This window comes from Amblyraja radiata, chromosome 37 (assembly GCF_010909765.2).
Source record: "Amblyraja radiata isolate CabotCenter1 chromosome 37, sAmbRad1.1.pri, whole genome shotgun sequence".
NCBI lineage: Eukaryota > Metazoa > Chordata > Chondrichthyes > Rajiformes > Rajidae > Amblyraja > Amblyraja radiata.
The window spans coordinates 5888442-5906734 of record NC_045992.1 but is presented as its reverse complement, the minus strand read 5'-3'; the positions used below and the strand labels follow the sequence as shown (position 1 = coordinate 5906734).

Here is an 18293-nt window from a genome sequence, read left to right as displayed (position 1 = left end):
CTCCTGGAGAGTTTAACTAAAGTCCGATAAGCCATTAGGAGTTCATCACATTCTGCCATGGGTTCTCTTGTTAATCAACTGATAATTATTTCTCAATGAGCTTGCAGTATTGACGTCACAATCATTAATCCTGTAGTGTGAATATCTGCACATGCCAATGACATGGAGAATATTGGCATTTAGCCCAGAGCCAGACAAAGAAAAACCCCATAAAATTATAACGGGGGATCATAATAAAGAAGCAATGTGATTTTGAATGAAATAATTGGATTGATGTGGAGATTGTAAACCAAGAGGTATCATGACCTCTTCTAGTTTATGTGGTTTCTTAATTTTTTTGCCCTGTATTTGTTCCCAGTGAATCCCCACTGAGCTTTATAAGGATCAACAAATTCCATTTACTTAACCGCATTCAAGTTATCAAAATTAAACTTTATGTGGCCATCTAATGTCACGGGAGAACTGATTAGATAGTCTACAGGACAGGACACCACTGGCAACAACCTTGATGATGCAGGGAGGTTTGTAGTGCAATGCTCGGTGTCTGAGGAAGCATAGGATTTGAATTAGACTTGAATAGGTTACAGGGGAACTCTTGCTCTCCAGGGTCCACCAAGTGTATTGTGTAGGAAAGAACTGCAGATGCTGGTTTAAATCAAAGGTAGACACAAAATGCTGGAATAACACAGTGGGACAGGCTGCATTTCTGGAGAGAAGGAATGGGTGTTGTTTTGGGTTGAGACCCTTCTTCAGACTGATGTCACAGTGTAACACGTCTGAAGAAGGGTCTCGACGCAAAACGCCACTCATTCCTTCTCTCCAGAGATGCAGCCTGCCCTGCATGAGTTACTCCAGCATTTTGTGTCTATCTTCCATAAAAGTATTTTTCAATCAAGTCTCGCTGACCTACGAGTAGTGTCATTCAGCGAAGAGGTCATGAAAAGTGCCCCACTCGTAAGTAGGTTAAAACTCTATAAATGGCCTGTGTGTGTGTCTTTGGATAAGGCTGGAGCTTTTCTCTGAGGTGTTGGTTCTTCTTAAACTGCTCCTATGAGTGTGGCATCAAATATAGAATTCTGTGATGTTGACTGTGATGATGGGTGAACGACCACGCACAAACAATGCTGCATGGGTTTGATAAGCTGCAGCTAAATTGTGTGTATCTTGAAGAAATATCAGCCACTGACCACTGAGAGCTAGGAACAGCCAAATTAATTTTGTTATGGATAATTAATAATCATGGCACTGAAGTAGTTTCTGCCAAAATATCTGGGATGAAATGTGTTTAAAGTCGAGATTGCAAAAAGAAAATTGGAAAACACACTATGCGCCCCAATCACTGTTGATTCTATCATTGTCTGGACTAAAGGCTATAAATCACATTGTAACACAGCTGAAGCATATAGGTCAAGAAACTGTCTCTCTGTACATTCAGGCTGCATCTATGTTGCTTCACTCAAACAATGGTGCTTTAAAATTCAGGACCTTTCAACTGCCCAAGTGTCTAACTCCGATTCCAATTCCTGAACACCTCTGCTGGATATAATCACTGATTTGTTTTTTTTCTCTCTTCATTCTCCGCATAGGCTGGAAAGATCTTTCTTGCATATCGTCCGAACAATTTCAGCATCCTCAAGCGGTTTCTGATCTGGGCCCTTTTATTGGTGAGTAAAGTTGACTGCTTCCAGAACAAGCCACTGAAGTAATTGAATTGCGTGGAGTTGCAAATGATTTTCAAAGGCAGCAAGATCAAGTTAATTGTCTACTGAAGAGAGCAGAAACTGCTCATATTTTTTGGTTAGAAATTATGGGGGACTTGTTTGGATTATTAGGAAGGTTTGAATAATCTGGGTTGGTGGTCAAATACAGAGCAGATAAAACTGCATGCTCAAGATGCCATCTTTTAGATGAGACACTAAAGTGAGATCCCATTAGTCTGTGCTTGGGGTTAGAGATCCCATAGTGGATCACTAATGGACCAAAAATAAAAGTCCTTCCCCATGCAGCACCCCCAATAACATGTTACTTCTAAATTCATTCATATGATCTTTGTGGCTTCCCACTTTGCATAGAATGATTGCCTCAATAGCAAAAGTCGCTACTCAAAGTAAATAATTGCATTCAAAGTTACTTGTGGCTTTTTGAAAGAGGGAATAAAAGTTAGTAAGGTTAGATTCTTTAAGTTTCTTTGTCAATAGTTTCCGACAATTTGTTTTGGATGCAGAAAGAATAAAACGGAATAAAATGTTAAATAGAAATCAAGCTGTGGAGGGAATCTGCATTGTACACTACAAGTTTTTTAATAAATCAATTATCTGTGGTTGCTAGTTCAAATAGATAACTATTCTTCAATAGATGAGAGAAGATCGAAAGAAAGATATAATGACATGTAGTAGTCACACCCAAATGAAAATGTCAGTGAATTACTTTAACATTTAGTCATTTTCTTTGCAATGGGACCTCATGAATAATGGTGAGAGGAAGGACTAAATTGGATGGGAACGTTGCAAAAGTTCCTGCTGCTTGTCGAATAGAACGGGTGTCCCTTTATTGTCTGTGGGACCACCAGAACTGTTCTTCTGAAAACACAGGGGCATCGATTTAAACTATGTACTGTGCAGACCTGCACCCGAAAGCGGAGTCTGATTCTTTCTCATCGAACAGGTGAAAATCCCAGACACATCCCACGACAAACTGCAGTCTTCTGTCACTTTGTCCTCTGTACCTTACACACAGATGTACAGCCTCCACATAGTGCGTGGTTCAAGTCAGCACAGCCTTGGATGATTCACTGACAATAGGAATTTGTTTTCAATCAACCTTTCGCTGTTTACCTATTCCCCATTCATAAGCAAAGGCTCCCATGTTCCAAAAGTTAATGGGTGGCGGGTTGAGATCCGTTCCCTTAAATTGATGAAGCCAATTTTCAGAAAGTGATGATGTAATGATTTACAACCTGCCTCCGGAGCATTTCCTATGTCTGCACAGAACGTTTTAACTTATACATTGAATCCATCTGAGATTCATTGAAAATTGTGCTGTCTCAGTGGTACTTACAAAGAAGTGTACATCCGATGGCAGGCCAGGAAAGAATTCATTACCTTTTTGTCCACTAGATTACCAAAGCCACAAGGGTACAATAAATACATTGAGATGGCGACTTACATGCTGATCATTTTCAGGTTCCGGAGGTGAATGAACAGTTTTTTTTATCAACACTGCTTCGCCTCCTTAACTATTGTAGAGAGAAGAATATTTTCCCTCAGTCTGGGGAGATTTCAACAAAATGCCACGTCCTGGCAAACAACACCAGTCAGTTGTCTAATAACATAAATTTGTACTGATTTAAAACATTGAACAATACGGGCATTTTAGAGAAGGCATTCCAAAGCTTGGGATCAAGGCAGCTGAAAGTGATGGAATTAATTAAATTGGGAATTAGCAAGAGGGTAAGTCAGTGGAGCAAGGACAACCTCAAGAATTGAGGACATTAGGTAGATAATGGGGGCAAGGGTGTGAAGTAATTTAAAAACCAGGAGACCATCAAATTAAAGGATAAAGGAAAAATATCTTTTACATTATTTGTGGCGAAAGCGACTGATTTTTTTCAAACTTTGTGCGGTAAGATTCATTAATATGTCACCAGATTGTGTGCAGATTCCTGACTGTGAATGCTGATTGCAGGACTTTTATATCACATAGAATAAACAATGCTGTGGCTGTGACTTGAAAGAATCAGGGCACTGTTGTGCCTGAGTTATCTACGGAACTATCATCCACCTGTAAACTCAATGGTACTTTATCATCGCATGGAAGTGGCACGGTGGTGCAGTGGGTAGAGTTGCTGCCTTACAGCCCCAGACACCTGGGTTCCATCCAGGCTACGGGTGCTGTCTGCATGGAGTTTGTACGTTCTCCCCGTGACCTGCGTGGGTTCTCTCCGAGTGCTTCTGTTTCCTCCCACACTCAAAAGATCTACAGGTTTGTAGGCTAATTGGCTTGGTAAAATTGCAAATTGGCCCTAGTGTGTAGGATAGTGCTGGTGTACGGGGTGATCGCTGGTCGATGCGGACTCGGTGGGCCGGGGGGCCTGTTTCCGCACTGTACCTTTAAACTAAACTAAACTAAAAATGTACAGTGAGAATGGTGCGCACTTGCAAAAACATGTAACCCCATACTTGTCAACAGTTTACCACCATATGGAATCTGAGGGAAAAATTGACGCTTGCTTGAGTAATTTGTCTAGAATTTCAATCAAACAGCACCAGTTTGTTTAGACCCATGAGTTTAAAAATTGAGCTAAACTGGAATAAATTACATCTGTGACAATTTTGAAGGTCAGATCATCCCAGTCATAAAAATCACTGGGGCACTTCCTTATACCAGTTGTGACTCCAACACAATTTCTCTGTCAGGCAGAATGGGAAGCTATCTTTTTGGAACATCATCAGGGAGCTGGGAACTGGACTCATGTTGCCCATGGGATGCTGTTCATCAGCCACTTGTTGACAACCCGGTCCTATTCCCTCGGTGCCAATCTGGACCCTTGGGCCACTTCAGACATACAATATCCTGGCACAAAATGCTGGAGTAACTCAGTGGGACAGGCAGCATCTCTGGAGAGAAGGAATGGGTAATGTTTCGGGTCTTCGATTTAAATCAGCATCTGCAGTTCTTTCCTACACACCCTCACCCCATGAGCCTGCCAACCTGTGACACCTATTCCACAATGAATAGCTGTATGACTGTATACGTACTGTACGACTGTATAACCATGCCTGACGCACTGAATGTTTTCAGCGTTTTTTGTTATAATTGCAGACTTCCAGCAATCGTAGTTTTTTTTCTAAACAGTTTGGGTAAATTGGACAAACTTTAAACAGAAATTGATATCAGATTTTAAACTCTGATTCAAGTTGAACCTCCTCTCAAGTTTAAAATGATTTTCTGCACTGGACCTTAACCCTCATCATTTCAGGCAGATTGAAGCATCACACAAATCAACTGCTGATTAAAATCTTCCTTGCCTAAATGAGAATTCTCTAATTTAACCAAGAGCAAAATTCTATGGAAGAATGCTTAACATTTCCAATTGACAACGTCAATTTTCCTGGAACACTAATCCTTTTTCTAAGTGCACCTTGTCCAGAGAAAACACTGAAGTACTCCAACCCATTTCACATGAAACAGTTGCTAATGGTTTCAGTTTATGTTCGTTTGCTTTGCAAGCTGCTCGAGGAGCCCAGTTACTGGGATATATTTGTGTGGTGTGCGCAACATAATGCAAAGCCTCTCAGAGGATTTTAGCATCCTTTGTCTATTTTCTTCAGAGCTTTGTCAGTTCTACAGATTCCATGTAGGAGCCAGAATAACTCCTGGATTCGGTGAAAGCATTGCATCTCAGATGAAAAAGATAAAGAAACAGACTTACATTTTCACATCAAAATTAGAAAATCCGGAATATACTTTGCTGGTCAGGCAGTGTCCATAGAGAGGGAAACAAAAATGATGCTTTTGGACAAAATTTACAAGAATGATAAACGAGGACACATGTATCAATGAAGGATGAATCAACCAAGTCTCTCTTCTCTTGAGAAGAAAGCCAATGGTGAATTAATATAATGATGAGATTTCTCCATAGTGCGATGCAGAGAGAATGTTGTGGGCAAGGACACTTGAGACCGTCACTATAAGACATTTGACAAGAATGCCATTAGGGAATTCAGGAGAAGGCTGATGAGAATGTGGAACTTGATCCCACAAGAGAGGTTGAGGGGTGAAACATTCAAGGGGAGGCTGCACCAGCATACTAGGAAGAAGAGAATAAAGGAGCACGCTGATACATGTAGATGATGAAAATATGAGTCTTTGCTGGAGCATAAAGGCTGTCATGGACTGCTTGGGCTGAAGTGTTTGCTGCTGTATCATATTTACTGTATAACCCAATATACCCCTCAGCCTCCCCTTCTCCATGACCCCCTCAACACTCAAGCACCAAACCCTGGAGATCAGATAAATGATTACATCCTTCCCACTACCAAACACGAATCTCAAAGAAAGTGCAGTTTTAATAATCCCCAGCTGGGGATTCTCTCTCTTGCCCATAACCCTCCCAGCTTTAGACTGCTCTGATTACCGGACACACTGGCAGAGTTCAGGAAGTTGAGGACTTTCCTACTGGAAGTCTGACCCAGCTTGTGAACAACCCTCTTTAGCCAGAGGGTCGTTAATCTGTGGAATTCATTGCCACAGAGGATTGCGGACGCCAAGTCAGTGGATGGTTTTAAGGCAGAGATAGACAAATTCTTGATTAGAACGGGTGTCAAGGGTTATGGGGTGAAGGCAGGAAAATGGGATGAGGAGGCAGAGATCAGCCATGATTGAATGGTAGTGGATCGATGGGCTGAATGGCCTTATGCTACTCCTATCTTGTGAACTTGTGACAAGGGCGCAAAAGCAAAGAGTTTGTTGGCTCACCCTAAAGTGACTGTTTAACACATTTTTGCCAGTGTTGTCCAAATGATCAACCATTATGTGAACAGGTCTCCTAAAGTTTATCCTGCATTGCTTGCTGTTTTCTCCATGGATAAACAGATATCCACTTACAGTAGTTTTGTGGCTCCTGACATCCTTGTCAACATTTCTCACATAAAAACTGGCCATTCGTCTTACTGCTTTCCATGAGATCGTTTCACTTGCAAAATGAACCTTGTCAGTTGCCTGGAGTCCCAGTATCTTTATTGAAAAGTATTTTAAAATTTTAAATGAATTGCTTGTTTTTCTGAATTAAAATTGTGGGTCTGTCGAGAAATAATTGAAACAAATAATTGTTCGACTGGCAAATGTAATTACAGAATGGTTCATGCTAATCTGTCAAAAGCTTGCTTTCAAATCTTCAAGCCGGTGAAATATGGGCTGGTGTCTCATTATTGTTTCACGTCACCAGCTGCGATGCTTTGTCACTAATGTAAACTAACAGCACAAGGATAGAATCAAACCCGATTCACTTATAGGACAAATGCTGAATGACAGCAACAGGATACACAATAGAAAAAATACAAAAGGCACTTTATCCGACATGTGATTTTTCTTTTAAAAAGATGAGAATTGTCTGATCATTCACAGTCGAGGCCATTGACATCCTCGTGAGTTAATTGTCATGTACGGGTGTGATTTCCGGGTTAATACTTAGTTTTTGGAGAAAAAAATAACCAGCTCCAGTTTTACTGTCCGTTACATTATTTCCACGTCAGCTTGGCTTGACGGTAACCCTCAGTGTATTTCATCTCTTCAAAGAGATTTACATACAGTGATTAGACTGAAGGGGAATGACTGCTGTGCAAGTGGAATGAGGCAAAGGCCAACAAAGAAAGTCAGCACGTTGATTCATAAATGACCCCCTCTTTTTGATTTTTACATGCAAGTCAAGTATTAGAGTCACAGAGTCATACAGCACGGAAACCGGACCTTCGACTCAACTCATCCATGCTGAGCAAGATGCCTATATGCACTAGTCCCTAACGTTCGTGTCTATGTTATCCATCTAAACCTAGTGCAAAGGAGGCTGTAGGGTCAGATTAATAGCTGAGCAGATGGCTAGTATGTTGCTATTTCAACTTCTGGTGCCTCTGGTAAATGAGAACCAATCTATATCTCTACGGACAGGGAAGGAGAGAAGTGATTCAAGTGAGCATTATTACCTCCATGTGCCGGTTGGGCCGAATGGACTGTTTCTTTGCTTATGGAACTATGTGGGGTGAGGAAGCGTGGTTGACATGTCTTCTAAAACTTCAATAATTTGTCCTTATATATACACAGTGATTGTACCATAAATATTGCTCATTTCATTTTAACAGTATGTGGGCTGCCCATAAGGACATGGCCAATGGATTATAATTTGCTTATAGTAGGAGTAGTTACTTAAAGATCAATATCAATGAGGATCAGTTTTCATCCAGGGATTTCAACCCCATTGAAGATATTGGCAAAGCATTATCTGTCTGTAAATATACAATGAAACATTGACATTCATGTTGTAAAAATACATCTCTGCCTGCCAGTAAGGTTGCATCGTTTACTCATACCTGACCTTGAACTGAAAGGTTTATTTTAAACTGGTGTCCATGCTTAAACAAACCAGTGTCTAAATGGTCTGAAGAAAGGTTTTGGCCCGAAACGTTACCTATTTCCTTCGCTCCATAGATGCTGCTGCACCCGCTGAGTTTCTCCAGCATTTTTGTGTACCTTCTAAATGGGCTTGTTCATCTTGCCCAGACCAGAAGAACCTCAATGGTTTCCCCATTACCACATAATTTAAAAGATGAAGCAGGAGCATTAATCCAGAGTCCTGGCCAATACAGTATTTATCGTCATTGTAAAGTATAATAATGTTTGTCATCCATCTTCGGGTCATTTGGCAAAACATGCACTACTCTGCTGCCAATTGTCAGTACCAGTGAAATCAGTGCAATCCACTTTCTCACAGGGAAGCAAATATCTGCTTCAACACTGCCCGCAACTGAAGTAAATTCAGTTCTACTTCTTCATTCGTGTGGCATGCACAGCCTAAAGTTGTTGGACAACTTGTTCTATTTGATCTTCCGTTTGTGCACATCGAGTTGATTGCATTAGTCGAAACAGGAAGGACCATGTGAAGGTTGGGACGACAGATGGCACAATGGGCTAAGTGTTAGGCTGGCGACCGGAAGGTGGCCGGTTCGAATCCCGCTTGGAGTGCATACTGTCGTTGTGTCCTTGGGCAAGACACTTCACCCACCTTTGCCTGTGTGTGAATGTGTGTGAGTGATTGGTGGTGGTCGGAGGGGCCGTAGGCGCAGAATGGCAGCCACGCTTCCGTCAGTCTGCCCCAGGGCAGCTGTGGCTACAGAAGTAGCTTACCACCACCGAATGTGACTGAGGAGTGAATGAATAATGCGATGTAAAGCGCCTTGAGTATTAGAAAGGCGCTATATAAATCCCATCCATTATTATTATTAAGGTTGCAATCTTCCATCCCTAAATTCAGTTTATGGAAGTGTATAAATTTTCACTGTGGACGACTTGATTGTATTCATGTATAGTCTTCTCGCTGACTGGATAGCACACTACAAAAAACCTTTTCACTGTACCTCGATGCACGTGCCAATAAACAATATTAGAATTGGGGTGCTTTGGCAGCGGTGACCTGAGTCCGGGGTTCAGCCGCGGGCCAGCGGCTGCGTGTGCTGGACTGGAGGGCGGCAGCTTCGACCACCCCCGTTTGCGGGGTTCGGTGAGCCGCGGGACTGTTGTGCCATCGCCCGGTGGGGAATCGCCTCAGCGCAGAGGGAGAAGAGGAGGGAAGAGACTGCAGCCCTAAGATTTTTGCCTCCACCACAGTGAGGAGGTGCTTGGAGGATACACTGTGGTGGATGTTAATTTGTGTTTAGTGTTGTTTATTATTGTATGATTGTATGTATGACTGCAGGCACGAAATTTCGTTCAGACCGTAAGGTCTGAATGACAATAAAGGTATTCAATTCAATTCAATTCAATTCAAAAATTACTTAGTATGTGCTGCAAAACCCTGTGGTTCTGAAGGAGTGATTTAAATACTGGTCTTCCATTTCTTTAAAATAAAGTATTCTATATCTTATTACTGCATTGTCTCAGTCTGTGTCTGACCTGCAAGTATACTTCATATGTGGACAGTTCTCTTAGTGCAACATGTGGGTCTCAAAATGCCTACTTACTTGTAATCCCTTTGCCTTTTTTGCAAGTTTCGGATGGAAAATGTAATCTGGATTTTACCTCTGTATTCCCTTAAAGCCTTGATTGTGTTTTTCATATTTCAGTACCTACCTGGGGGGTTAATCTGAAATCATCTTAACTGCTGTCGCAAGCCTCTATCCTTTTATTTCTCATTACAAATGCTCAGAGAGTGACCAGATCTTTATTTTCTCTGCTCATAGGGAGTTATTTCGGCGATCCTATCAAAATGCAGCAGGGAGGAAGGATTCATCCCTGTCAATAAGAACCTCTGGTAAGCGTTGCTTTGATGTTCTAGTTACAGAAGACATAGTTTAGACAGGTACTATAACAGCGTTTAAAAAATACCTGGACAGGTGCGTGGATTAAAAAAAAAGTTTAGAAAGAAATAGGCCAAACACAGCCAAATGGGACTTGCTTAGATGGGGCAGCATGGATGAGCTGGACCAAAGGGCCTGTTTCTGTGCAGCCTGATTCTATTACTTTAAAAGATGCTTCCAAACAAATACGTTTATTGAGAATCGTATATTTAAAGGCAGTTAACATGGGACATTTAATATGGTTTCTCAGTCTGCAAAGAACAAAAGAAAACTGTGTTTCAGTCAATTCCTGTCACACATCAGTAATATCTCAGAGTGCATCAAACAAGTTACAGTGCAGCGATTGTTGCATCTTGGGCAAATGCGGGAGATATTGTTACGTGGAGTGTGATCTCATTAACAATGAGATTAATGATCTGTTAATCATTATACTGCTCATTGCTGGGGAAAATTTGATATGGTAATTCTGCTAAAATATTATAGCTGTGCTCCTAAGAAACATATTATGGGAAATCGTGTTAGATAAACAATTATATCAATTGGGAAGAGGGAGCCAATGGGCTAGAAAATTATATAACGTTTTATTCCTTGCAAGATTTTTGAAATTAAATGTTTTATTAACAGTTTTAAATTAATTTTTGTTACTGCCAGCTAAAATTCCTAAAGACTTCATGTCATATGGTTTACTAGAGTATCATTGGAAAACTGTCAATAGAAGTGATTGCTTGTCAATTTCAATGGACACCTAAGGTGATACTGACAGACTGCATTGCCTGGTTACTGTGGGGAGGTTATATACGTATGTTTTTATTCCCATAAACTGTTTTTGTTGCAAGACAACTTTTTTTTCGGCATGTCAATTTCCAAAGTAACTTTTAAGTAGCTCTCTAGTTCCCGATTGAAATCATGTTAGAATCAATTTGGCCCACAAGATACAAATAGCGTTTCTTAATTCATCAATCACATTGTATCCAATTTGCAGCATGGAATTATGCATTATAGCAAATGTCTCTTTGGGAAAACTCCTCGTGGGAAGGCGGAGGGTTGCATTAATTCAGTATCTGAAGGGTGATAATTAATTTCTCATAAATATGTACGTGAATGCCAATCTGCACAAAATGATCTTTCCAGTTGAAGGTCAAAATTCACAACTCTGATCCAGTACAGAGAGAGCTACCACTGGCTAAAATTGCACTCAAGGCTGAGTACCTTAGAGAGGATGGAAATGGAGTAAAATTGTTCAAGGTGTGAAATATTGCTTGATTTTATTACAAAATACAAACAACAAAAGTTCCAAAGGTGAAAAAAGAAATCCCTGCAGATCTCGAAATCTGACAATACTAAAAATACTATAAATACTCAGTCTGAAGAAAGGTCTTGATCCGAAACGTCGCCTATTTCCTTCGCTCCATAGATGCTGCCTCACCCGCTGAGTTCCAGCATTTTGTCTACCTTCGATTTTCCAACATCTGCAGTTCCTTCTTAAACATAAACGCTCAACAGGTCAGGCAGCAAGTGAGGAGAGAAATATGGTTAATGTTTCAGGCCACCGGATTATTCAACAGGAATTGCACAAGCTTAAAATTACATGTTTTAAGTTCAGTAAAGGAGGATGGGCAACAGAAGGGAAAGTCTGTAATAACATGAAGACCAAGAGAGACTAAATTACACAATGAATGAATGAATGAATGAATGAATGAATGAATGAATGAATGAATGAATGAATGATGGTGCCATACGTGAGAAGGTGGAGAAGGTATATTAATCTAAGCTGATCTGAATAGAAGTGATACAAGTGGTAGCAGATGAATGGAGATAATGGAAAGAGACAAAGAATTTTTATCATTTTTAACTCCAGAAGGAAAATGCTGGTAAACATTTGATGAACGACAGCCCTTCTTCACGTTTACAGAAGGTATATACACTTGTGCAATTATCACTGAACATTCCATTTGAACTTTCTTTCAATGTTACTGTTTAGTAAATCATAATTGAATCTAGATTCTAGGTGGTAATTAAATTAGTAGGCAGCAACAACAATTATGACCAATTAGATAATTATTTTTGCATCTACAAATTTTGCGTTCGTGTTATACATTCCGTGCGAGGGACTTGAGAAAGTAAGCTTGCTGATTTTCACTCAAGTTTGTGAATCAAATCATTTCAAACTCACAATATGTGGAAAGCAAAGTAGATTTGTAGTACAAAGAACCAAGCTAGTATCAGTAACAAAATTTAATTTAAAGTTTTACATTTCCACACAATGTAAATATGATTCAACAGACAGATTTAATCTAGCCAAAATGATTTTGCAATCTTCTTTTTGTGATCATTTGCAACTGAGAGTACTGTCCTCAGGAACATTGTAATTTTACCTGTTGTGTATTAATGAGGCTGCAACCTCAGTACCATGCAGACTGAAATCAGAGTCGACAATAACAAAATTAATTCATGAAAGAAAGTTAAAGCAAATCAAACAATAAACATTGCGGAGAGCGGTGGAACCAGCCTGGTTCATCACAGGTACAAAGCTCCACACCATTGAAAGCATCTGCATGATGGAGTATAGATGTGAATCTATTTGTTTTCCTTCATATTTGGTCTCAGTATTAAGTATTGATGAGGAAGGGAGAGGATTGAGGAGGAAAGTGAAGGGAAGAGGATTGAGGAGAGGAGGAAAGAGAGGGGAGATTGATGGGGAAGGGAAAGGAATCGATATGGAGGGGAGGAGGAAAGGATTGATGAGAAGAGGAAGGGGAGAGGATTTATGGGGAAGAGGAAGGGGAGATGATTGAAGGGGTGGGGGAAAGGATAAATTATTATGGAGGAGGGGTAGGGGAGTGGATTGATGTGGGAAGATTGAAGGGGAGGGGGAAACGGAAGAGGTTTCTGGGTGATGGGTTGAGGGGAGAGGGAGAATATGGATGGGAAGCAAAGTAGGTGGAAAAAAATGTCAACAAATACAAAGGGCACAAATCGAATGTTATCACCAGGAACATCCGTACGTTTCCCTTTGAAAGACTGAAATGAGAAAATAATGATACCAATTGATCAGAACGTTAAGTGACTTGGAAATAAAGGTGGCTCTTTGCCAATCATTTACGTACTTCAGCTCATTAAAATAATCACTGCTGATTTTTGTTGTTTATTCATTTTCATCCTTGATTGAAATGATTTTGCATACATTATCATCTATTGGAAACCGCAATATGTTATATTGTTCATTGATTATCTGCCTCTGGCCAACCCTGAGCTGCAGCATGGGGCAACAGTGTATTTCCTTTCAATGTCAGTTTTCATTAGTGGCCAGGTTGTGATGTGAGAAGCAGACAGTGACAGTTAATGTACTTAAATGCCGGGCTGATCTCATATTTCCCAGTGAACCGAATGAGAGCTTCTTTCTTCTCTTGACCCGCATCCACGGAAATATTGTTATCACTGTGAATATTCTATTAGGAGCCATTGATTGCTGCCTTGCTGCCTCTGACGGATTTTTGTTACTGCGCCCTCATTCCTCCAAACATCCCAAATTCAACGTCACCTTTAGTAGCGGCTGTGCCTTTAGCTGTCAAGGTCCTGCCATCTGGAGGGCCCTTGCTCAACCTCTCACCCTCCCCTCTCTCTCCTCCTCTAAAACACTCTTTAATATGTATTTGTTGTATGAAGGAACTGCAGATGCTGGTTTAAACTGAAGATGGACACAAAATGCTGGAGTAACTCAGTGGGACAGGCAACATCTCTGGAGAGAAGGAATGGGCGACGTTTCGGGTCGAGACCCTTCTTCAGTTGTTAATAAGTATTTCTCTGACCACACTTTTGGTCATCTGCCTTCATATCGCCATTTGTGGCTCAGTGTGAAAGTGATAACTTTCTTGTGAAATACAAGTGGTCATTAGATTGTGCTCCAGTGCAGCACTGAGGAAGTTCTCTTTTTCTGAAGGAGGTTCACCGGATCCTAGAGTTCTATCTGGGTTTAAGTCAGTTTCCATATTATTTAGATTTCATGTTGAAGTGGTGGTTTGTTACGTTAAAGTCAACTTGGCACGTAACAAAAGCTTTTCACTGTACCTCAGTACACATGACAATAAACTAAACTGAAACTGAGCTACAACTAAGGGTGTGACATATGTATACAAAGCTGACTCAGCAACCAGTTACAGTATGGTAGCTGCTCGTATGTTGAGGTTGGATCTTCTTTATTTGTTTTGTGAACAATCAATTGAACCAGAAGAGGTGTAGATGTCATCAACCTACCTGTTATTTTTAATTGTAAAGTCACTCGAGTTGGTCAAAGCTACGGCATCTTTATCTTTCATTTTGGACATCTGTAAAATAATTATTTAATGATTATTTATTTGTCTATGGTTCCCACATAGGCTTCAGGAGCCATCTCAGAACATGCAGATATGTCCTTGATCTTGAGAGAATGCTGAAGTAAAAAGTAAAGTAACTTTTGCAAACTAAAGGTTACTGATGTTTCATATCAGGGAAAGAGCCACTGTTTAAATGGAAAGTTTTTGGTTATTCTTTCTATTTATATGAACTATGATCTAACAAGATATGATCCTTCGACGATGTCGAGAGTCATAAGTGTGTCTGTGGTAATTTGGTAGTATTCTCGTGTTAGCGGTGTGATATGGTCGCTATGGAGTGGAAATAACCAATTGTGGAGAATCCAAGACAGTCACGAATAAATCTGCCAGTATATTCAGCAAGAATATCGATCTGTGTTTCACTAGGGTTAACGAGACGCTATTCAAATAACAAGGCATCTCCTGTCCTTCATTCCTCACTGAAGCAACATAATCAAAAACAGTTTAGCAGAACATTCATCTCATTGTACAACATGCCTATCATATGGGAGTTTTTCTTTGTGTGAATCATAGAATTCAATAAGCTGCCTATAAAGTCTGAAGAAGGGTCTCGACCCAAAACGTCACCCATTCCTTCTCTCCAGAGATACTGCCTGTCCCGCTGTGTTACTCCAGCTTTTTGTGTCTATCTTTAAATCTATTAATAAAGTTGATGTCTTACATAAAGTTGTGATTCCATAATTTGGGTTTTCCAATGGGGAATCATGCATATGACCAGTGATTTGTGTTTTATACATTAATTTTACGATGCTCACCATGAACGCTATCCTCATCAGGAATCTATGGGTCCTGTTGAATTGGTGCTTAATTTGGAATTCTGCTTTTATTGCTGATGTGTTATTCTTATGTCTTTGTAGGTCCCTGTCCTATGTCACCACAACAGGCTGCTTCTCTTTCATCCTGCTGGGTCTGATGTACTACATCATAGACATGAGGGAGTGGTGGGGTGGGGAGCCATTCATCTTCCCAGGTAAGCAGTCAGAGTGGTCTATACATGCTGTACACTAACCCTAATGTGCACTTTTCAAGTCGTCAGCACATCAAACATTGTGATCAAGCAAGTGATGTAAATGGGCCAGGATGAGTTCCGTTTGGGAGGGGCCAGAGGGAGATGGATTCAGCTCAATATGAATAAATGATTTGTGATGGTCTTATTTATGATTGATGGGAGCAGTGAGAACAAGGTTGAGAATAAAGCTATGGATTTGGGTTGAGAGATTCTACAGAGAGAGGAAGAGAGAAGAGAGTGAGAGAGTAGGGGAGGGCAGGAAAGTAATAACCTCAGGAGAAAGAGATTGATGAATTGGGATGAAAATTAAAATCACTGCGGAAGTCACTAGTTTTAGAAGCTGAAGCAGGAAAGCAGGGAAGAACTGGTTATAAGAAACACACGTGAATGATCAGATAAAGCTTAAGTTACAAAGACCCGGTTATGTAGCATTTATAATGTCACAATATGCATAATAGAAGGGATGAAAATAAGCAAGGAAGAATCATTTAGCAAGTGTTTAGGTGCTGAAGACTCGAGCTTTGGTGTATAAACCAGAGCTCATGATTTGAAAGATTTCTACTGTGCAGAATCTACCAGATAGACATGAGACAACCGGACGTTTCACTAACTCCTTCTCAGTTCATCTTCCACATTTTATCTGCATTGACCCCATTATGAAGATTGATAAATTGCAATGAAATTGCATGACTGTGCCACGCAAACGGGGAGTTCAACAGCAAAGGAAATCCGCAAAGCAATGAAATAAAAACAAATACCCTGCAGAAGTGTGTAGCTTCCCCTGCAAGCTGCATTTCACACAGGTGTCATGGAGGATCAAGCGCATTATCGGTTATGCTTGGTGTAAATGAGGACAGATGGAACGCAGAAGGTTTAATGAGGGAGAAGAATATCCTGTGGCAGCTATTTTCCAGTCTGTCCAATGTCATTAGGAAATGCATCATTTGAAGTGAACCAGTCCAGTGCCTCTTTACAGTCAAGCCTGTGTGGCTATTAAGGAAGTGATATCATCAAGATTAATATAAATGTACCATTTTCTGCACTTAGTCTTCATGTTCAGCTTGAAATCAACTGAGCTCTTGGAACCAGTTTACAGAAATTTCATAGGTAGACAAAAATGCTGGAGAAACTCAGCGGGTGAGGCAGCATCTATGGAGCGAAGGAAATAGCCAACGTTTCGAGTTCGAGACCCTTCTTATGCTTCTTAATACTATTGATACAGAAATTTCATAATCTCTTTCAAAGCCTATTAAAAAGTTTTCTTTTCCTCAACATGCAATTTTTTTCCTGCGTTATGCAATTGAGAATTGACTTTACCTGTAAAGTAGTATTGTGGGCAGTTCTGGTGTCCCCAGTACAGGAAGGATATGGAGGCTTTGTAAAGGGTGCAAAGAGGGTTCACCAGAACGATGCCTGGATTACGGGTATTAGTTACAGGGAGAAGCTGGACAGACTTGGATTGTTTTCTCTCGAATTCCAGAAGTTGAGGGGAGACCTGATAGAAATATATAAATTATGAGGCCTAGATAGGGTAAACAGTCAGAATCTTTTTCCCAGGATGGCTGGGAGGAATTTTAAGCAAGAGGAACATTGAGGAGGGGATGAATGAAGGAATGGCTAACAGAAAATGAGGAAATAAAGATAGGGCCAAAACCGTTTCAGAAGGAACACTTGAAGGTCGGAATATAGTTAACGAAATATGTAGTGTTAGAAAGTGTGAATAGGAGAGAAATTGGTGAAGAGATGAGATTGAGCCCAGGGACCACATGATGAGAAAATTGTGGGAAAAGCTGATTCATTTGCAAACTGCCTTCTCCCAACTATTTGACAATACATAGCCCTATCATGCAGTACAGAGTCTAAGCGTCTGTAGTTGTGAAGAATCAGCCCAACTTGACTCCAGTGCCAGATCTTACCTTGTGTAGAATAATACAATGATTGTAGTGCAGAAAGATGCTATTGGTCCATCATGTCACAACTGGCTCTCTCCACTCTCAGACAACTCGCTCATTCCAAGGCACAGGTCAAGTGGCTGGGCAATGGTGTGTAGGTTATAGGACAATAGAGGGAGGGTCTGGTAGGCAATGAAGACTCATCAAAATCCAGCTTGTTCTGTGTTGATTTACAGGAATGAATTCAATCTTCGTTTATGTTGGACATTCCATACTGGGTGGATACTTCCCATTCAGCTGGGAAATGAACTGGAACACCCATGCTGAGCGCCTCCTCCAGGACCTAGTGGGCACTGCAGTTTGGGTTTTCATTGCATTCCTACTGTTTAGAAAGAGATTCTTCTTGAAAATCTAACTGGCCAGAAATAAATGGATCCAAGTAATGTGGTTTGAATGTCAATAAAAATGCATAATCTTATTCATTTCCATCTCATTTTATTTTTAATATTGAGCCCAAATTTAACCTGATCCGTGCCATTAAGTGACTAAATCATTTTTGTTTTTTATTCCTTTAGTTAGGTTGGGTTTCTTTCTCTAAATACACTCTTCTTATATAAAACTATAAATCTTTAGCTGTGATGAAGATTAAGAAATGTTTCTTTGGGCACCGCAAGCTATGAATAATCAACAATTAGAATATCAACCTAAAGCATCCCAACATTCTCTGATGCGCAGTGATGACTGCTGCATAGTTAGGCTGTGTATTGTCTGTAAAATTACCTGAACATTATCGCAACAAGCAGTAATGATTCACGCTCAACTTGACACACCGTATTAAATTGGTTGAGAATTACACTAGTTACCTTGTATACAATTATCAATGTAGAAAAGAATGCGGGCTGTTTTGTGTTGATTGGAGTCAACTAGGAGTGATTTGAGACTGTCTGTTCAG

General features: G+C 40.4%; 1 protein-coding gene across 1 annotated transcript in view; it reads left to right on the top strand.

Moving 5' to 3' along the window:
* The window catches only part of LOC116966482 (heparan-alpha-glucosaminide N-acetyltransferase-like), a 110103-nt gene extending 92284 nt beyond the window's left edge, over positions 1-17819 (top strand). The window contains exons 11-14 of the mRNA XM_033012765.1: positions 1587-1664; positions 9951-10021; positions 15298-15410; positions 17578-17819. Of these exons, the coding sequence (XP_032868656.1) occupies positions 1587-1664; positions 9951-10021; positions 15298-15410; positions 17578-17756 (441 nt within the window). The 3' untranslated portion in view covers positions 17757-17819. The remainder of the gene's footprint in view (positions 1-1586; positions 1665-9950; positions 10022-15297; positions 15411-17577) is intronic.
* Positions 17820-18293: the final 474 nt, after the last annotated feature.